Genomic DNA, 23,171 nt, shown 5'->3' on the forward strand with positions numbered 1-23,171 from the left:
TTAGGCAAATACAAATAAAAAGAAGGAGATAAAAAGATTTCTTTCTTTTTTTTTTTTAACCAAGGATTGAACCTAGAGGTGCTGAACCATTGAGCCACATCCCAAGCCCTATTCATTTTTTTTAAATTTTGAAACAGGGTCTCGATAAGTTGCTGAAGCTGGCTTTGAACATGAGATTTTCCTGCCTCAGCCTCCCAAGAAGCTAGGATTATAGATGTGCACCACCACAACTGGCTAAAGGAGAATTTTTTAAAATTTGTTTTAATTAGTTACACATGACAGTACAATGATCTTGACATATCACACATTTGAATCAGATGGGATATAATTTCTCATTTTTCTGAGTGTACAGGTTGCAGAATTACATCGGTCATGCAGTCACGTATATAACTACAGCAATAATTTTTAATGTGATAACATCATTTACAAAGAAGAAATAAATAATAATTATAAAAGTATATGCACCTAATAACATAGTTTTTCAAAACACAGGAAGAAAAAGTTTAGTGAAAATTTCAATCTATCTTCTATAATTGATAGAAAAACAGCAGCAACTCAATAACGAAGTGTAAGCTTAAACAATATCACCAACTGACTTGGCTTCAATGACATTTATGGAACATTCTTTCCATAGCCATGTGGAACTTTTCTACACAGACATATTATCTCAAATGATCCAAACCCAAGTATGAAAGATTAAACCAGAAATTAATAAAAATGAATTAATAATTAAAGAATATCTGGAAAAATCCAAATATTTGAAAAATAAACTACACAAGAACAAATAATTAAGTCAGAAAAGAAATTGCAAGGAAAATTCAGATGAACTGAGAACAAACACGTGACTTATTAAAATATGTAAAGCAGCAGCTACGGCAATGCTGATAAGTAAATTTAAATTATTAAATGTTTATATCAGATGCGAAGAAAGGTTTGGAATCATTGATATAAATTTCTAATTTAAGAAACTAGTGAAGGGCCGGGCATGGTGGCGCATGCCTGTAATCCCAACAATTTAGGAGACTGAAATAGGAGGATCCAGAGTTCAAAGATACTCTCAGCAAAAGTAAGGCACTAAGCAACTCAGTGAGGCCCTCTCTCTAAATAAAATACAAAATAGGGCTGAGAATGTGGCTCAGTGGTGGAGTGCCCCTGAGTTCAATCCCCATTCCCCAGTAAACCCCCTGCCCCCCAAAAATAAAGAAAATAGTAAAGTATGAGCAAATGTAACAAGGAAGCAAAAGGAAATAATGCCCATTCTTTCATGAATCAGGAAAAGGACATTTTCAGAAAGAAAAAGCAATGATTCTTTATCAACACGAGAGTTACAAAATAAGTTATTAAATATATTTTAAAAAAATGTTTCTACAAATAAACTGTAATATGCAAGATAGAATAGGGAAGAAAATAGACTAAACACACACACAAAAAAATGATAGTTAGAATCTGGAACTACTATTGCCTTTAGCGCTCTGGCCTGTGATTTCTGCAGCAACCAGTCTCAGAAATCAAATAACCTTTTCAGAAACCAACACAGAGCCAATACGCTTCCCTCCATACCATCCCCTCATTTCCAACTTAGGACCAGATAAATAAAGCCAAATATGCTCACAAAACCACTTATCTAAAGTACCCTCGCTTCTAGTTAGCCCACCTCCTGCTTCCCCATGCCAGTGCCTTGGATACCATCTCAACCAAGATCACCTGAAGCCTTTTCACTGTAAAATTTTCCTGCCTGTCTTTATACCTTTGCCAAATTTAAATGGTGGTAGCTGGCTCCTTTGCGTCAGCAAGCTTTCCATAGATTGTCTTAGTTTGTTGTCATTTGGTTTTAGCCATTATCACCACAAGTTGATGGCAAATATTTAGGTAAATACAACTAAAAATGATTTCAGGACTGCAAATTGGTGCAGCCAATTTGGAAAGCAGTATGGAGATTCCTTGGAAAACTGGGAATGGAACCACCATTTGACCCAGCTATTCTTCTTTTCAGACTATACCCAAAGGATCTAAAAACAGCATATTACAGGGACACAGCCACATCGATGTTTATAGTAGCAGAATTCTCAATAGCTACACTGTGGAGCCAACCTAGATGTCCTTCAGTGGATGAATGGATAAAAAAAAATGTGGCATTTATACACAATGGAATATTACTCAGAAATAAAAAAGAATAAGGAATTTGCAGGGAAATGGATGGCATTAGAGCAGATTATACTAAGTGAAGCTAGCCAATCCCTAAAACACAAATGCCGAATGTCTTCTCTGATATAAGGAGGGTGACTCAATATGGGGTTGGGAGGGGAAGCAAGGGAGTAAGATTACCTCTAGATAGGGAATAGGGGTGGGAGGGAAAGGGAGGAAGAAGGGGAGTAGCATGGATGGTGGAAGGAGACCCTCATCCTTGTACAAAATACATGTATGATGATGTGAATTTGGTGTCAACATACCTTATATATAATCAGAGATATGATAAATTATGGTATAATGGTGCATTAAGAATCGTAATGCAAAAATAAATTTAAAAAAATAATAATTTCATACAACTCCATTAATAGTTGTGCCTAATTTGCAGTAAAAAAAAAAGATAAAATAAAGGAAAAAAGGAAGGAAGGAAGGAAGATAGGGAGAGATGGAGGAAGGAAAAAGGAAACACATACACTGTTCATACAGTAAAAGTCTCAATGTTGTAGAGATGTTAGTTTCTTTCAAATTAATTTATAGGTTTAAGAAAACTTTTTCTTAAATCCAAGTAAGTTTTTTGATAGACATAGAAGACCTTTTTCCTCCCTAAAATTTATGTGGAAAATCCTAGAATAACTGAAGCTACCTTCAAAAATATTAAGATGGAAGGAACCACTCTATCCAATATCGTTTTATTATACAGTTATGGAAATCAAGACTGTTTAAGTTTCTAACTTTAAAGCTGTAAGACAAGACAGAAGAGTTAAAATTTTAAATCCACATCAAAAATCAGAGGGTGATGGAAGAGGAAGAGAGACTTTCCATCAGGTCAGCTTTCATGGTGGGGAGAATAGATACTGCTTAGCAATGATAAATCAAGACATGTTGGCTGAACTCATGGAGATAACTATTAACCACCACCTGAATACGTGCCTCCCATATGTGGCACTATTGGGAGGTGGTAACACCTTTAAGAGGTGGGGCCTGGTTGGAAGTCTTCTGGCCACATGGGGCATGCACCCTCAAGAGTATTTAGGGACCATTCTCTGGCCCTTTCTCTTTATCTCTTTGCTCCTCAGCCACTGTAAGGTGAACCCCTTCATTCATCATGTGCTTCTGCCATGATGTACTGCAGACCTAAAGGAATAGGACCAAGCAATCATGGAACAAATCCTCTGAAACCATGAACCAAAGTAAATTTTTCCTCCTTATAAGTTGATTATCTCAAGTGTTTTGTTGTAGTAGCACAAAGCTGACTAACCACAAGTCTCAATCATTTAGAGAAACCACAAAAACTGATGTTTTCAAATAACAGGACTCGGAAAAAAAGGCATAAAAATGAAGAGTTCTCCTTTTTATTTTAATAAAACTAGACTGAGAGTGTCTTATGCCAAATAAAGGAGTATTATACTTTTAACAGAATGTAAGCTTACATATTGCATAAAATTTCCTTTGATTTCTTCCCATTTATTTTCTGATACAGACAATACCTTTAACACAGTAAAACAAGAGCCTGTAGACTCAGCTATTCTGCCTCCGATTTGCTTTTCCACATACTTCCCAGGACTCCTTTGTCCTAACACAGGGATATTTTAGTTCCTAAATGGTCACCAATTTCCATTCCTTTATTATTCCTTCTACCAAGAATACTTTCTACCCTTCTCCTCCATTCAGTTAGCTAATACCCACAACTTTCTGAGCTCAATTAAAATATCCCTTCATCAGAAAAGAATGCAGATTGCTGATTTCTTGTTTGGTAATTTTGCAGTATTTTTCCCATTTCAATTGCTATCATATATAGTTCATATTTTTGAGACAATAAATACCTTTTTACCTTCTAAATTGCAAGCACCATGAGATCAAGAATGTGCTTCACTATCCATTATCTCTTCCCTATGTAGAACATAGTTTTGCATATACTGAAATTTAATAAATGTTTGTTGATAAAGAATGAACTAGTATATAAATCAAGTTTTCTAAAGCCTCATATAACTGCCTTAAATAAAATGTATGAATCCAAGATAACCATCTTTCAAAGTAAGAATAAAGGAGCAATTAAATCTATCCCTTTTCATCTACTGTGTCTATCTCAATCCAAGTTAAACCACTGCACTGCTGTGTAACAAAGTCTATTCAAGCAATATGCTCAGAGTTATTGCACCTTCATACTTTATAACTCAAGTGGCAAGAAACAGGACTTCTATCTGTATCATAGACTAATCATGCTACTTGAGGCTTTGGCAGGTGTCCTTGTTATGTTTGGAAGACTTAGGTTGACCAGCAATATATCCCAATCTGTGATGAGTCATGTCCTAACAAGGATCTACTGTACTATTAAATTTTGGCAGGAGAGTGACAGAAGGTCTCAATAGCTTACCTTGGCTCAGATCCATCGCCCTCTCGTGCAGCAATAAATAACACCAATCTGAAAACTAACAGAAGTAAAGAGCAGAGGCAGGACCTTATTGAAAAGAAGCTCCAGAATTACTTCTATCCTGACTGCTTAAAAACAAAACAAAAGAACAAAACCAAATAAATAAAATCAAGGTTCACCTTAGAATCATGACACCCAGAGCTCAACAATCATGTGTTTCTGTAATCAGTTGCCATTGTTGGATGTTAAATTGCCAGTGAGGTATTTTTCGATGTTATTATAACAAAAGTGATGTCATTGAAGAGAGATGTGTTATGTGACCTCTAATAAGAAGAACATTAATTGGACTTCATTGCTAGTGTTTCCTGGAGGAGAAACACTAGGGCATAGGAGGTGAGATCTCCTGCTCTGAGTCAGAATACCTGGATGCGGTTCTTATCTGAAGCACCTCTGAGCAGTTCATGTGCAGAGTAATGATGATTATTACTTATCAGGTTTGAGTTCAAGGATTGTGAGAGGATTAAATAAAATGAAACAAGCTTAGTTGCCTAGCACAATATCCAGCATATAGTAAGTACTTGATAAAGCATAGTGCTTTTTATCACTGTGACGTACCGGGCGCTATATGCATGACTTTATGTGCCTCATCTCAAGCCCTTACAACTATTCTGAAAGACAATTATCAATATTCCCATTTGGCCAGTGAGTTCATGGGAATCCAATAATTAACCTGAGGTCAGTGAATTAGTAATACCAGTCATTATCCAAATCCAGACTTACAGAAACTCAAAGTCTGACATCCTTAGAGATCTCTAAAGCTGTATAATGTGACAGGAACTTGGACTATGTCATGTTATTCTTTATTATATCCCTAGCCAAATGCAATTTCCCCAGTTTGCATAAGGGTTACTAATTGTATGATTTATAAATAATTGGAGGTAGAAAACTGGTTGTTCTACTGAGATCTGGTTAGAAAAAAACAGTAAATTTATAGTTAGAACAATCACTATGTATATGAACTTTAGGTCTTAACATTATCGATAGTAAAATGAGCCGTACCTTCTTTAAAGAGTTATGAGATTTACAGTTACTACAATTACAATTCTTGGCTTAAGCTAAGCACTCAGTGTTTATTCAAAAAAGAATAACTGTGTGTTTGCACACAGGCACACTTCTGAGGATATGTGATGGATAGATGGATAGATAGGTAGACAGACAGGAAACACCTGGAATCTTTGCCACTTGAAGAACTCCTTTCACCTAAAACTGAATCTACCATCCACCTCCGCCCCTATTTGTAGTCCTTTATTGTTTGCCATCAACACTCTTCCCTCCTTTTAGAATTTATATAAAAAACTATGCAATGTCTCTGGTGAGGAGAAACTATGAGCTGTACCCTTTACATTATTACACATGGCTAAGTGGTTAATCATATCATCACTTAGAATGTATAGTACTGATCAAATGAGGGGAGAATCAATCAATAGCTCTGAAGCTACGTGAATCAGAGAACTCAAGGGTTAACAGAGGCATTTGTGATGATGCTTTGGCTGTGTGACTGAGTGAAGGTCTACACTCCCAGGTGCTACTTTGTCACCAACAACCTAGAAGACTTTGAACAAGCCATTTTATCTCTCTTATTCTTAATTTCTTAATCTAGTATTTAACAAAATTTCCAATTCAAGAACTTAGATTCTGTTAATCCTGGCATTCAACCACAGAGCAGGAGAGAGATCACCTATTATGTACCTAAGTGAATAAAAGTCCAGGAAGACTTTAAGGGAAATAATCAAAAAGCACATTAAAAAAAAAAAAAGGCAATTGCTTCAATGACAGAAGAAAGGTTTTTTTGCACTGAGCTCAGCATCTGTCACTCAAACTGTCTTTTGAACAAGCCTCTTCATTCCTATATCCTATGAGATCTAAAATAAAGTGTGAGTAAACAGCAGAAGTCTGTGCGGAGGAGACATTGAGGCCACGTGACTGCTGTGCTCCGTGACCTGCATAGAAGAGAATGAGTCTGAGTGTGAGGGTTGGAGCCCACTGAGGTACAGGCTTTTCAGACTAAGCAAGATAAGTCTGCCACAGACAGGAGAAAAAATACAGGGAGTTCTCCCTTCAGGAATGCCGTGAAAGTCGTGCATTGGCTTTGACAACTTGCACTTGCACTTCAGTAGTTCTAAAGGCTAGCAAAGATCTGTGATGAGCCAGAAAAGGAGAAAAAAGACTATAACACTGCCCCCAAGATAAATAAGAGTGAGGCTCCCTCATACTCCATAACAGGCAGGAGTTGGGTGGACCCTGGGTAAAGAAGATCTCTCTACAAAGCTGTGGGACAAAGATAATTCTTCAACTATCTTTATTTCAGAGTTTTTTTCTTAAATCTTCAGATTGCTACAACTTAAGAAAATAGAACTTGCATGTAAAACAAAGGATTAGGAATAAATAACTTTAATTGTCCTTTCCAAGTAAGAAATCAAGTCTATCTTCATTGTGCTGGTATATTCGCATGTCTCATCTACCTGATTTGATACAGGCATATCTGGTGACATCTCTTAAAAACATACTAATTTAAGTGTTCTTATGAGAACACTCTGATGGTGATGAAGAGCATGTCACTTTATTCCTAGTTTATTTTTTTTTAATACACTTTGGACTCCAGTGACTCACTACTAGTAGAAACATCCCACATGTCTTCTCCAAATACAAAGCAAACAAAAACTCTAATTCTCAAAAGAAAGTTACACAATACAGAGGAGCAGCTTCCAAATTTTCCAAACTGGTTCTCCCCAATCAACTGCATAGTAAATGTGACTTACCTATGACATTCTACAGCGGTTCAATCTCCCTTCCATTTGAGAGCAGGATCTGTAGGTGTTCAGTTCCCTTTCGAGTTAGATACACTGAAAAGACCAAGGGCAGGGCTCTCTCTGTGTTCTGGCAGCCTTTCATTCATGGGCACACCCATCTTGGAGGTTAGTCCTCTTATCATCACTGGCACACTTCATGCGGAACACTCTTGGCTTTCAATGTCATTGTGTCAAATCAGTATCTTCCCTAGGGCTCATGGGAGACTTCTCTCCAGCATACAGTCTATTCTGATGCACATGAATTCCACTTTGGTGTATGCCATCAAAATGATGCATACAAGGTGGCTCTGTAATTTGAGTCCTCCATATGCAGAGGTGACCAAGTCATAGCTTATGTGATTGAATATATTGAAGAATGCCTTTTATTTTCCCAAATTATAACTTGATACATGTGTATTATCACCTTCAGAAATGAAAGACATTTTTATTGTATGTGGAGTCATCATTGTTATCTTATGTCTGTGCATGGTATCCCTAGTCTCTGTAGAATACACCTGGATGGGAAGGGTACTGTAGTCAAAGAAAAGATTAGGAGGCTAAGCCCACAGTATATGACAGATTCCCACCCCTGTAGCAAGTACCTGAAATTATCAACTTATTTAAAAAGAAAAAAAAAGTTATTTTGGCCTACGTTTTTTGAGGTTTCAGTCCATGGTCAGTTGGCACTTGGCTTTGGAGTCTGTAGCAAGGCAGCACATCATGGGGTGAAGTGTGGGTAGTGGCCACTATGGTAACTGATAAGTAGAGAAAGAGAAAGAGACTGGCATTTTATAATCCCCTAAAAAAATTATGCTTAGAATTTCCTAGAATTTCCCAGTAGGGCCTCACCTTAAAGAACCAACACCTCTCAATAGTGCCAAGCTGAGGACTACGTCTTTAACAAATGGGCCTTTGAAGGACATTACAAATCCAAATCATGGTACTTGGAAAGCTCACTGTTCCTAAGAGGGCTTGGGTTTATCGGGTGGCTTTGGAGTAGCTGTCAAGTACTGAAGAACTTGCAGCTGAAGTTCTTTAGTGCTTGACAGCTTTGGGAACACTATGGTATACATGTATTTGGGATTGAGAATTCAAGGTATACTCATAGGATCAACTAAGCTATTTTAAAATCTCCCTCAACCAAAACTTCTAGCCAAGGGGAATTCACTCTTGAGGTAACCATAAGATAAAAACCCCAAACTGGGAATTGGGGAGACCAAGGTGCACACATTTGTGCTTTCTATGGTAAGATAACAGGATGCACCACTCGGAATTGTAGGGTTAAAGTCATCCTTTGCACTTGCTCTAAAGTTACTAAAGCCAAGATATCTTGTATCTTTTGTTATTTTTTTTTTCCTACGAGCGAGAAGTCACATCTCATTTTTGTCAGTCTTCTCGTAGTGCACTGACTTCTCTCCCAATGTGATTCTGCCCAGGTGTGAAGTGTAAGAGTGGAAGCCAAGATGGAATAAACAGGATGGATGCCCTAAGAAAAATAAACTCCCTGGGCATTAAACCCTGCCATTACACCAGGTGGCCACAGTACTGAGTCACCTGTGAGTTTTGAAATAGAGATCAAAATAGAGATCCAGTAACAACCTTCAGGAACAGTTTACAGAAGCAGACAAATCACACTTTCAAATCAAGGGTGACTTGCTGCAGTCACCATGAGGGCTACCTACTGGAGTCTTCTACTAGCAACTTGCACCTTTGGGATGCCCGTCTGCAAAACCAAGAAGGTTTCCGCCTTTAAGAAATCTCTTGTTGCCCAGCCCCCTCCCCCATAGGCCAAAAAAGTAAAAAAAATAAAATAAGGAAAATCTTACACCAGACTATTGAGGTCCCCACTTGCTCTGGTGTCCTACAGTTTCAATCCATTTCACTTTCCTTTTATGGCTCCTATTCCATTTGCAGTTTTCCCAAAGTGGAATGGCTGGCTCTAGATCATCACTGACTTCTCATCAATATAATTCCACAGACGCAAGAAAGCCGGAAGGATCAGGATTGTTCTCATAGCCTTAACTCTCATGCATAATTGCTCTCAGAGGATTTTTAAGAGTCTCCAGTCTTGTCTGGGACAGTGCAATAATGATTTCCATTCTCCCGATAGAGTTTGGGTTTGTGTGTCTGTGCTGGAGCAGGAAGGAAGGCAAAGCTCAGATGACAAAGGGACCAATCTCTTCCGCAGTCAGCCAATCACTCTGAATTCTGGCAAAAGATACATCAACAACAACTTCCATGTCAGGCTTTCATACTCTTCTGCTACCAGGTGAAATGAAACATCAGCTCACCTGGCCACTGGGGCCATGACGGCATGTTTCTTAGTGACAGCCAAAGGTTTACATGCAAGGACAAGGCATTGATGTTCGAAGGGAACAACTGTGTATAATAATTCTTTCCTAGTGTCATTCTGGCTTAGAGGATAGTTGGGTCCTTTTTAAATGCAAGCCAAAAATACTCTGAGGGAAAAAAAAAATCATTCTACCTGTGGAGTTGGAATGTTCCCTGGTAAAATGTTGGAAAGACTCTGAAAATCTACTCTTCATGCTTCAGAAGTTCCGAGAGAAACATGGTCTAGCCCCTACTGCCTAACAGCACTTCGGGAAAGCCACCATTGACTTTTACTAACAGGACTACTTTCCGGAATCTCCACAGCATTTTGGGGGGGTGCTCAGCCAAAAGGCACATGTAGTGCTAAGAGCTGTGCTGTACTTAGAATCAACTCTCCTTTCCCGCAGCTACGGGTCTCTTGCAGGGTCAGGTTTGGTAGTGGTCGTTATTTCTGAGTATGCTCTTCCTCAGAATGTGCTTCGGGTCCTTTTTGTAAAGAAGAATGCAGACCAACCTATTGAACAAGCTTACCAAATATGTCCACTCAGGTGAACAAACAAAGGCTTATGCTGGGCACAAAGCAGGCACACAAAACACACACACAGGCACAAACACACATGCATGCTCACTCACACACATAGGACAGTGTGGTGGCTTGGATTCAATGGGCCCCACAGAAGCTATATTAAGGCAGGAATGATTGAAGGTAAGATGATGGGATTGTGAGAGCTGTCCTCTAATCTGTCCATCGTAGTTTGCATGGACTAACAGGGTGGTAACTGTGGGCAGGTGGGACATGACATGAATGGAGAAGGGAGTAAGCCCTGGAAGGATTCATCCTTGCTGTGGCTCCTTCCCCTTTGTCTCTCTGCCACCATTCCTCTGCCACACCCTTCCGGCCACAAGGCTCCACCTCACCTCTGACCCAAAGCGATAGAACTGGCCAAACATAGAATAAACCTCTAGGATCATGAGCCAAAATAAACATTTCCTTCCCTGAGTTATTCTTCTAGGGTCTGTTGGTCACAGAGAGGAAACGCTTAGAGAAAGGTGCAGGCGGATAAAACTCTTCCATTTTATTTGGGGAAAAAAATGATTCTTCTTGGGTTTATTTTTTCCCCACATAATGCCATTAATGACTAAGGTCACAAAGATTACTGCTCCTGTCGCAACGCCATATGAGACTTACAGAATAAGCATGAGTGATCTTTTTTGGCAGACCAAAACACAATGAGGACCACCTAGTTAAGCGCTCAGGGTTCCATTTCAAGTGTCTTTAAGAAGTCACTCCCCAAACCTGAAGGCAAGTGGCATTCATCTGAAATCAAACAATCATGATTCTGGTGACTAAAGAAAAGAGGAGCCACAGAACAGAGATAATGATGATAATGATTAGAATCTCCATATGTAAATATTCTCTGACTGGGATAAAGGAGTAGGAAGGCAAATTCTCAAACAGGTCATGCTTTATAGAAGTCACCCTCATGACATTAATATGGTTATAACAGAGTAGTGAAATCCATAGGATTTGAAATTAAATGGATCCAGATTCAAATCCATCCATTCTTCACTAACAATGTGATTAAAACAGGACTATTAATTTGTCTGTATTTTCCTGTCTTCTGTAAATAAGGATAACATCTGCTTTGCAAGATTAACAATTTTTTGAGGGATTCATTAAAATAATGCAAGTGAACTGCTTGGCATAATGGCCAGCTCATATTAGTCATTCAAGAGTGGTTGTCCTTGTCATTAACCATAATTCCTTGAACTGATGAACACAAACTGACCTTCAGCGACCTTAGCAGATCAGAGTGGTGTAACAGAGCCTTCAGGTCAAGTTCATAAGCCTTGGAATCAAACAGAGTAGAAACCCTGACTCCATCCTGGCTTTCGTTCTGAATGTCCCTGGAGAACTTCACTCAGGCTTGGTTCCCTGTCTTTAATATAAGTTTAACTCATAGATCATTATGGGAATACAGGGAATAAGTCATGCGGCTTGTTTAGTTCTTGGTATAATTCTAAATGTTTTTGCCTACTTCATTCTCCGTGGCTGCTCAGACTGATGAACATTATCATACTTGCCTGTTTTATAAAATGAACAGAATTTGTTCTGTAAATGTCATATATATTTCTACAAACACTTTATTTTTAATTATAAATGAAATGAATTTGCTTAAAAATCATTTTTTTGTGAATTTTATTTATGTATTTTTATAAATTTATGTATTTTAATACATTTAAAAAAAAATGTTCATCTGAATGTAAGCAAATCACTCCATTTTCCACTAGGTGGCAGGCCTTGTTAAAAAGTTACGGAAAAGAAAAGCAGGCCATGGGTACTCCAAAATTGACCAATAGGGGTCTCTTCGCCACCACATATCCCTGAGAGGATGTATAAAATACAGATACATTCAGCATTTTCCAGTCTTACTCATTTTGCAGATAAGATCATCACCACTTTCTATAAGGTACACCAGAACACTTAAGAGATGAATATCTTTTACTGTGCATGATGCACTAACCATATTAAATCCACCCAAAGGGAAATGAGATTATAAAAACACAACTAGCAATAAGATTCCAAATACAAGTGATTTGGCAGAAAATAGATCTCATTAAAATGCTGTTCTCAGGGTAAACAAGGCTTTCGGTTTGAAATGGCCTCAAAACTTTGATGATCATATGGGATGGCACTAATTGAGCTAATAAAATTAGAGTCATCTTCAGAAAGACACACAAGGCCAGTGCTATTAGCCTGGTGACTGTGGCTATGAGATTACACAGGAAATAATGGGGACTCCTAAATAGCAGGGGGGCACCCTGACATCATTTTATTGTTACTATTGTTGCTAACCTTAATTTAGAAAGGTGAACACACACACTTTCATATATGGCATCATTTAATAGATATGCTATGTATGTTGAGTGTGTAAGTGAGTTTCATTCACACCCTTGCACTCTCCTTACTCACAATATACCAGTACAATCCTATGCTTACTCCAATAAATTTCCCTTTTATATTGGGAAATACTTGAACTTCAATCATTCTGAAGAAAAATTAAAGATGCTCATTAAATATAATGTACAGATAAAGAAGCCCAGGCACTAAAAGGAGACATCTATTTCTATGCTCTTAGGGAATGGTTTACTTTGTTTTGAAACTGATTTAAATTATGAATTAGGAAATACAAATATACATATATCTGTGTATATATATATATATATATATATATATAGATGCATTCATGTACAAACCAAAATTAGTCTCACATCTTTGTTATTCAAACTTTAGTTACTATAATTAACATGTGTTCCTATTTAAATATTTTTTAAAAATTTAATACATTATAATATTTAGAGATCACAATAACACTAATGGCATTTTATAACTTCATGTCATTCAGGAGAGCTAACCTGACCCTACAACCTATCATACCAGAAAGTGAAACTCAGAGACTGTTCATCTGGGGAGGCACAGTGGAATTTTCTGCCTCTTCAGAGCTGTAGTATCTTCTTCTGTGCTAGATTGATGCCACTTCCTAAATGTGGTAGTCAGTACCCTCTCTTCTTTTTAAACATCTGAATACCTAAATGTGCACAAATTCCCATGGAAGTTAATACAATGTGCATCCCCAAACCTCATGAATCTAATGTATTTTCTTATTTAGCAGGGCAAGAAGATGTCCTTGTGAAGAAGACTGAGTCCATGGGTCCAGGGAGACTGTGGAGAATGTTCCAAAAATTTTAACTTTCAAAGTTTTCCTCAAGTTATCCTGGTCATCTTCTTCAGAAAACACTGGAAATGAGTGGCTGTCAGGTCAAGTCAGAGACTTATCAAGTCACATAGCAATTAAGGAATTAGATGGCATGAGCCTCTAGGAACCCATGCAACACATAGAATTAATCCCGTGGAAGACACAGATAGGAAAGTACCATCCAGTGCGGCTGAAGGAGTGTTTTGTACGCCCGCATAGAAAAGGCCACTGGAGTTCCTCATTTCTTCATACTGCTCCACACTAAACCGTGTAGAGCCCTAAGGCAGGGTCAATGCTCCCCAGCTTCACCCTGGCTGGGTTGTAATTCTCAGAACAAATATCTCATCTTTTATAATTAACTTCTCCAATCTGCCTAGTTATGTAACATCAGTTTCTCACCAGCCCAGGACAGACTCCCAGCAAAACCTAACTTGAGTTATTTTATTTATTTTTCCCCTCCACCATTTGATTGCCTTTTATTTGGTTTTAAAATGAAGCATTTAATACCCAGTGTCTGCCTGGGCTGATTTTTGCCCCTGAGCCAGAGAGAATCTTTTACTCATTGACCAAGGCCAGCTTGTCCATGTGAGCATTCTGGCTGGCAGGAAAGGAGACCTCCCTTGTCTTGTCTTAGCAGAGTCTGCACAGCTGGCCTTTGGGTGTGCCCTTGACTTCCCTTCTTGCGTTTTTTAACACATCATTCAGGCGCCAAGTGCCCTCTGCTGTGTCTGAGCAGAGCACCTGTTTAGTGTGACTCACGCTATCAACGCGCAGACTCTCCCTGCTCTGACAGGGGACCAGACCTCACACAGGTATAGGTCTGACGAGCTAGCACGAGGATCTGTGTAATGGTATGTCTCAACCACAACCCTGAGCACCCTCCGCTCATTGCAGTAGGTGGGGCAATACATTCTGACTCTGTTTTGTGGGGTGCGACCCCCCCGCTACCCTAGCTACATGTGGAAGAAGTTCAGCTGGATTATGTCTCTATGATTCAAATTCAAGTTTGTTTTGCATTTTCCCCAGGCAGGCATAGTGAATTACTGCTAACTTTTTTTTTTTTTAATGGATGGTAAATACACACATTTTAGCAGAATAGCGTGTGTGTTATAACTACCAGAAAAATACCAAAAACATTCTCTAATACTCTTTTCTGTTGTGGATAGGCTGTATGGAGTGAAAGCAGGGGATAAATGGCCATGATGATTTGTGTTTTCTTAACTACATTTGATCTCTAATGAAATGTGTGTTCTGTAGAAAATGGGGTGGAAAGGATCAGGACTCTTGTTTCAATAAATCTGGTGCTCAAATCTGAACAAACCCTCACAAAAAAAGTACAAGCTCAGAATCCTGGCTCTGATTGATATTCCAGGTTATAGTTGGTGGTGAATTTTAATGTGTATTCATATTTTCCTGTCTCCTACAGATATGTTCCCTTACCATAAGGATTCATCTAAATTTGGTTCTGTGTTTGACATTTCAATAAGTGACTGCTGGAAGGAAAAAGAGGAATCCTTGAAATGAGCTCAGGAAGCCTGTGACTACCCCCCCTTCCCCCCTCCTCTGGCACATACTTGTTTTCTCATCCCCAAGATTAAGAAGTTATGCGTCTGACAATGCACTTTTCTTTTACAAGTCTTGACATCACCACTGTTATTTTCTTTTTCACTTTTTTTTTCCTTCCAGCACCTGTTAGAAACAAGAGGAGGGTGGTCTTCATGCAAATTTCTTCTCTCCTTTTTTTTTTCTTGGAGCCAGAGGTAGGGTGGAAAGTGTGAAAGAGAGATGCTTAAAAAATATGGTTGGAATTTTATTTTTAAAAGGTCGCCCTTTAGAATTATTTTTAGATTTAAAACTATACACAAAAATGAAAGTGTTTGGCTAGTTACTAGACTATTTTCTTAAACTTTAACCAAAAAGGACTCAAAAAGGGTATCCTTTTATTTTATTTTATTTTATTTTATTTTAAAGGCACGATAGGAAATTGGCAGACAGTGAGAGGGATTTTGATGACTTTTTTTACACTGGAAAAAAAAAACAGCACCAATTAAAACCAGATCAATATTTTAAAGAAATAATCACCTCAAAGACTCATATATGGGTTTTTTTTTTTTTCATTTCATGAAAATACATCGTGATACATGAAAAGATAAGAACTCTTGTCAGAGGGGGTCGTGAGAGAACTGGCCAGGACTCCTGATGACAGCTTCCCTATTGTTCCCCTCTCGGCCAGCCTTCCTTTTTATCTGTGCAGTTTTCCAGTTCCTCGGATAAGCAGGTCTTTGATGGGCTATAAGGCATTTCTTTCAAGCCACCGTAGCTAATAGGGTGACAAGATTACTCAGTTTCCCTAAGGAAGCGCCCTCGGGCTTTGCCAGAGCCTTGGGGGACACCAAGTGGGTCCTGAGCACTAGAGCGCGCGCGGAGACTGTTCCAGGCCCGGGCGGCGCGGGGGCAGGAGCGCCCTCCTAGCTCAGGGACGCTTTCTGTCTTCACTCCTCTACCTTCCCCCACCCCACCCCCCAAAAAAATCCAAGAGTTCATTATTTGGTCCGCGTGCAAATAAAACGTCCGAATGCCACTTCCAAATCTAGGCTCTCAGGGACACCAGGGGCCGACCCGGCATCGGGGAGGACGGCCTTTCCTTCCTCTGGCCGACCCGCAGTCCCTCTGCAGACGCGGTACCCCCCACATCTGGAGGCCAGGCCGGTTTTAGGCAGAAATCGCAGCTCCTTCGACCCTTCTAGGTCTCAGAGAGCACGAGTCACTGGTAGAGATCAAGCCAGGAGATTTTTTTTCCTCTTTCGAAAAATACCTAAAACACTCCCCCCCCCCCCCTTCATTGAGATCCAGAAAAACAGTCCATTTTGAACCAGAATAATTTAGTCTGACAACAGATTCTTCCTCTGTTCACAGCTGTCCCAGGGGGAGGAGTTGAAATCCGAACCTCTCCGCTGTGATTGGATCCTTCTTGCAAAAGAGAGAGAGAGGGGGGGAGAAGAAAAAAAAAAAAAAACCCTCCCAGCCAAAACGGGCTCAGTTCGTCAAGCAGCCGGGTGACTTCAGAGGCGCCGGCCCGTCGCCTGGCCGCACCTGAGCGCGGCCCTTTGCGGAGCCCCACCGGCCGCGATGCTGTAGGGACAGCCCGCCGCGTCCTCCCGCCGGACCGTTATCCGCGCCGGGGCGCCTCCAAGAACAGCCGGCAAGATGCCGCGCTCCTTCCTGGTCAAGAAGCATTTCAACGCCTCCAAAAAGCCAAACTACAGCGAACTGGACACACACACAGGTAAAAAAAGAAAGAAAGAAAATTTAAAAAGTCTCTCTGTAACTGTATATCTCTAAATTTGTAAAAACATGAACGTGTTACTCTTCAAAGGCTATTACAAAAAGAGCAAAAAAAAGGCTGAGCCATTTCCCTTTTTAGCATCGCCCTAAAAGAGCATTTTTATTCTTTTGATCATTTAGGGTACGTTTTAATTCAAAACTTTTTGGAACTCTTAACTGACAAGGGAAAAAAAAACCAACCTCCCTTCGACTCTTGCAGCTTCATTTTCTCTAAAGCTTGTATACGCACACGTAATGAATATGTGGAAGATGAACATAAAACCTAAATGTTGAATTATTTGCTTTTTTTTTTCCTGTAATAAGTTCTGTTCCTTTGGGAGGCAGCTTGGTTTATTCATATCTCTGTAGCTAGGCTGGTAACATGTCAGTAGTCCGTTGCATGGAATGAAAAGCAACTTTTCCGTGTGTTTAAAAATATTTAGATTCTTCTTCCTTGGTGGACAGAGTGAAGGCACTGGCTGACTGCACTCCCTCAAGACAGAGCATGGGATAGCTCAGGCCAGCTGTCAGACTGTGTGTGCCTTCAGTACAATCGCTACACGGATGCCGTGGTGCACATGCAAAATTTTACCAATATATTTGTGCTTCTAAAACAGTCCATTTTCATTATAAAGTCTTATGGGGGTTGTCAAATATTTTCCTGGTGTATGTATATTTTTTTTTTAGTTATTTTTACCTTAATCTTCTTTCCTTTTCTTTCCCCCAGTGATCATTTCCCCATATCTCTATGAGAGTTACCCCATGCCCGTCATCCCCAAACCAGAGATCCTCAGCTCGGGAGCATACAGCCCCATTACCGTGTGGACTACGACAGCTCCATTCCACTCCCCACTGCCCAATGGCCTCTCTCCTCTTTCTGGATACCCCTCATCCTTGGGGCGAATGAGTCCCCCTCCTCCATCAGACACCTCATCTAAGGACCACAGTGGCTCAGAAAGCCCCATTAGTGATGAAGAGGAAAGACTACAATCCAAGCTTTCAGATCCCCATGCCATTGAAGCTGAAAAGTTTCAGTGCAATTTATGCAATAAGACCTATTCAACTTTTTCTGGGCTGGCCAAACATAAGCAGCTGCACTGCGATGCCCAGTCTAGGAAATCTTTCAGCTGTAAATACTGTGACAAGGAATATGTGAGCCTGGGCGCCCTTAAGATGCACATTCGGACCCACACATTACCTTGTGTCTGCAAGATCTGTGGCAAGGCGTTTTCCAGACCCTGGTTGCTTCAAGGACACATTAGAACTCACACTGGTAAGAGAAAAAACGTGGCTTTCTGATAGAAGGACACTCTGGGCTGGGCTGTTGGATTTGCATGGAGTAGTGACAGTGCTTTTCAAGATGGTTGATCATTGATAGGTACTTCCTGACTACTCAAAAAACTTATGAGAGCACCAGGTGTTCCACTTCTTGCTAACAACCTCTGCTCCAGAGACTGCAAACAGCATTTAGACTTTGGAAAGTAGATGCAGGAGGTTTGGTCTCAAAGATCAGTTAGAAAATCAGAAAAGATATATTTGAATGTGTGTTCTGTGAAACTGCCCCCAGTAATCAGCAAATACAAACGTTGCTATCCTAATCAATTGATTTGGCAAATAGCTGGAGGGTTTTCTTACAGTTTTCTGTTTTATTACATTCTGGCTGTGAAAGCTATCATCACTTAGTGAGTTGGATAGTTGGAACTGAATTTGATTTGTGTCTTTTGTTTCATTTTCTGCTGACTTTTTTTTATTCTTAGTACAAAATCATCCTGCAGGGAGTTAAGGCATTTATATTGCCTTAGTCATAATACAGAAAGAGGGAAAAGGGGAAATATTGGGAAATGTTGTGAAGCATTCAGCATTAACTGCACCTGCTGAAGCAGAAAGCTTTAATAAGTGAAAGCCCTAGTACTTCGTGAATTATTTCTGCATGACTGGCAGCATTAATACTACTCTGGCTATGATTTTTTCATACAAATTTTATCTTAAAAGGCCAGATATTCACATAAGTATCTATGATGGGGAATTTAACCAGGTTTTGCTACTTCTCATTCCTTTGGCAAAATGTGATTGATATTCATTAACATTATTTGACTTTATGTTTCCTCTAAAAACACTGACTGTCTTTTTTTTTTTTTTTAATCCTCTACCCCCACCCCCCAGGGGAGAAGCCTTTTTCTTGCCCTCACTGCAACAGAGCATTTGCAGACAGGTCCAACCTGAGGGCGCATCTGCAGACCCATTCTGATGTAAAGAAATACCAGTGCAAAAACTGCTCCAAAACCTTCTCCAGAATGTCTCTTCTGCACAAACATGAGGAATCTGGCTGCTGTGTAGCACACTGAGTGACGCAATCAATGTTTACTCGAACAGAATGCATTTCTTCACTCCGACGCCAAATGACAAGTAAAAGTCCAAAGGCATTTTCTCTTGTGCTTACCAACCAAATAATATGTATAGACACACACAAACACACACGTGCACACGTGCGTGCACACACACACACACACACACACATTAAAAGCTGCAAGAGCATGGAATCCATGTGTTTAAAGTTAATCCTTTCCATGTGAAGTTTAAAATTACTATATATTTACTGACAGCTAGATTGGGAAGATAAAAGATGAGGAACTTTCTCTTCAAAGATGAAGCACAAAGCACATTGCATCTTTTCTTACTAAGAAAGAATGCAAAGATTTACATTGCTGCCAAATCATTTCAACTGAAAGGAACAGTATTGCTTTGTAATAGTTTGTAATAGAATTTCCTATAGGGAGAGGATTTGCCAGACGCTATCTCAGGTGCCTTATAAAGTATTCTAAGTTTACTTCATTACATGTCTGATGTCTGGTTGCCATCATTGAACTAAAGCCTTTTTATTTTTATTTTTTATTTTTGATTATCTGTAATGCTTTAAACTGTAATTTTAAGAAAGAGAAAAAAATAAGAACAAAACACAGGAGAATGTATTAAAAGTATTTTTGTTTTGTTGTTTTTGCCACATGTGCCTTGGGAAAGGAGGGAAAGACTAGCTTTGAACATTCCTGGTACATGCTCCAAATATTAATTTTTAAAAGAATTTTAATGATTTTTCTGAAACTAAGTAAAATGGGAATAAGTGCAAGAGAAGATTCTTAGAAATTCAGTAATGAACTGAAACTATTTTAAATGCATACGACAGATGCAATAATACAACACCCCTTCCAAGTGCCTTTTTTAATTAACTGTATAGTTGACAAGTCAATGTAAATTTGTGTTTATTTTTATATGATTGAATGAGTTTTGTATGAAAGTGAGATGTTGTCTATAGCTATGCCTATATACAACCTGAAGAATTGTGAAATTGATGTTTCTTTTTTAAAAAAAAATAATTTTCAAGGTCCTTTTTTACAATAAACTTTTTGATTTAAAATTTATTGCCTGTATAATATTCTCAGACTTTTATTTGCTTTGTGATTAGTGCCAAATGATTATACAAATAATTATTTTTGTGTTAGTAAGAGATAAAGTAAGTAGCATACATACATACCCAGCATTATTTTATGTTTTAGATTGTAATAAACTGCATCCTTATTTTTTTTAATTTAGCAAGATAATACTGTCACATTCAAAAAATACATTGTGGTGGTAGTTTGATAGCATATCCCTTTAACAAAAATTCATACTTTCTGAGGCACTAAAAAATGGTCATGTTATTAGTAGTCAAAAATACTTTTATTTAACTCAGATTATTATGTTGAATCTATGACAACAGATAATAATCACTTATATTATCACATGAACTACTGAAACCGTATAATATTTTTTAAAGAAATATTTTTTAATGAAACATCAGAAGAAAAAGTAGAAAATCTACATAGAAAAATACATTTACTATAAATTACACAAAATAAATCATGGGAAATTAAATCATGGGAACAAAATCCCACATTTAGGGAGATAAAATAAGTGATATATCTGATGAGATCAGGGTTAAGTAATAGAGAGTTAGTTTATTTGAATGGTATTTGAACAAGTTAAGCAAGCTCCCACCCAAACCCAATATACACTTGATCAAGTAAAAACTATACACTTCATATTCTGGCTCATGCATACTAAATGCACGGTACTGATAATGTGCAAAACTAATAATAATGGAACTGGAATGGCTACCAATGTAAGTATTTAAATCTAAACTCAAAACCCATTATGAAAATAATTCCTGACACTGTTAATCACTTCTTTCTGATATAATTAGAACTTGCAGAATCATGTTTCTCTTTTAATGTCCTTGGGATACAAACAAAAGCTGCAACTAATATCTCCAGGATATTATTGTCAGGCTGTTAAGAAGTAATCAATAACAAATACTAACACTATTCCCTTAATGTTCACATTCATTCTATTGTTACAGTTATGTTTCTTGATCACATATAAAAGGGTTGTGTATTTGACTAAGTTTTTTTAATTTAATATTCTACTTTTAATATTTTGGCTATCTCAGGACATATTTTTCTGAGGCAAAATTATTTAGAACAGCAATTTGTGACTATAAATCAAATGGCTGGTATCTCTACTGGAGCATTCTAAAGTCCTAAAAAGAGCATGAAGATGGGCATTGATGGCTCACTCTGGGAATCTCAGCTATTCAAGGGGCTGAGGCAGGAGGATTTCAAGTTCAAAGTCCAAAGCTAACCCACTTAGCAAGACCCTGTCTCAAGTTAAAAAAATTAAAAAGAACTGAGACTGTAACTCAGTGGTAGACTGTCCTTGGGGGTCAATACCTAGCATCCCCCCAACACACATACAATTGAGCTAAGTGTATATAGTAGAGAAATAATTCCCATAAACATCTGGAAGTTTCTAGGCCAACTAATCTGTAGAAACATCTTACAAAGAAAAAATGTAAATGTGTCCAGCATTCTTGAACACACTGATTGGCTATCCCAAGTGCCACTTCTATGCCTTTTTTCTTTTCCTTGTTTGTAGATCTACAAGCAAAATTTCTTGCTTTCCCAAATTTAAAAGGCAAGTTTTCTAAAAATAATAAGCTATTCATTGGTTTAAGTTTTTAGTGGAGAATTAATGGTAATATGTTTGTAAGTAGATCAACATTGTTCTTTCCATTCTGATTTCATTGTTAGTTAGATTATTTTAGTTTTAATAAGTTATCATGAATCTGATTAGGGTACATCAGATGGTCTATAAATATGCCTCAGTTATTTTTTTAGAATTTTAAAAATTTTTATCCAGTCTTGGTCTACTCTCCTATAATACAAAGACCCCACTCAAGTGTAACTTGGTTTGAAATATTTCCCCAAATTTGCCACTTCGTGCAAGCTTTATGTCATTCATTCATATTAATACATTCCAATCTTTTTTTGATATGCTTCATTTTCATGACATCACCAGCACAGCATATCGGTGTTTGTTGAATGACTTAATTGATAAAATAATAGAAATTGATGAAAAAATCTCACAGATATAAAAAGTTCAAGATTTTCTACTTTATTGCAAAGAGTTCAGGTAATTTCCAAGAGATCCTCCAAGCATATTCACTGGTATGTGTCCGAGCCTAATGATGAGCAACTTCAGTGCTCAAGAAAGTGAAGGAAGAGGCAGACATAGTGCACACAAACAAGGTGTGACGGATGTGAGAACCTGAACTTTGTAAAACATGGATTTTAACAATAGCACACATGGACATATGCTTTCTGAGTATTCTTAGATAGCTTCATATAATATGAAGCAGTGTGGTCTAGCAGGAAGAGTGAAGCTCAATGCATCACATGCACTTGTTGAATCACACACACCTCACCTCTTGTTAGCTTTATGTCCTTATGTAAGCTCCTTCACTCTATCAGTTCCTAAAGTATAAAATGGAAATCTTAGCATCACAAGTAAAGTACTCAACAGTCCCTTGCACTAATGAGCCTCCTATATCATAATTGGCTCCCACTACGAGTATTAGATGCTTTAAAATGTACCTGCTACTGTATTGGGTATAAACACAAATAAACTGAATACATGATTTTTCAGTGGTCACGGCTTCTGTATAATGTTGGCATTTCACTAATAAGAATATAAAAGTCAGAGAGGATGGATAGTGGATGCAAGGAAGCAAAGAGGACAAGTTACAAAACTGAAATTAAACTCTAGACTTTTCTGACTCCAAAGGCTCTGCTCTTTCAATGCTGCCATGGGGCTAAGAGACTCCCCTGAACCATGCTTAACACAGTCATTTGTACATGATAGGCAGAGCTTTGCTGAGAAGGACAATCATAATGTGACCCTAGATTAAATATTTTAATGGTGTATTTTAAGGATTATCATAATTCAGAATTTATACCATCTACCTTAACAATGTTCAGA

The 23,171-nt window shown here is 38.3% G+C and overlaps 1 protein-coding gene across 1 annotated transcript; it reads left to right on the plus strand.

Annotated features, from left to right (window-relative positions):
- Window positions 1–16,548: 16,548 nt before the first annotated feature.
- Window positions 16,549–20,193, plus strand: Snai2 (snail family transcriptional repressor 2). The gene is made up of 3 exons (XM_026395198.2): window positions 16,549–16,782; window positions 17,548–18,093; window positions 18,984–20,193. The coding sequence occupies exons 1-3, from the start codon at window positions 16,704–16,706 to the stop codon at window positions 19,163–19,165; spliced, it is 807 nt and encodes a 268-aa protein (XP_026250983.1). The 5' UTR covers window positions 16,549–16,703; the 3' UTR covers window positions 19,166–20,193.
- The last annotated feature ends 2,978 nt before the right edge of the window (window positions 20,194–23,171 follow it).

Source organism: Urocitellus parryii, chromosome 7, assembly GCF_045843805.1.
Source record: "Urocitellus parryii isolate mUroPar1 chromosome 7, mUroPar1.hap1, whole genome shotgun sequence".
In the NCBI taxonomy this organism is placed as follows: domain Eukaryota; kingdom Metazoa; phylum Chordata; class Mammalia; order Rodentia; family Sciuridae; genus Urocitellus; species Urocitellus parryii.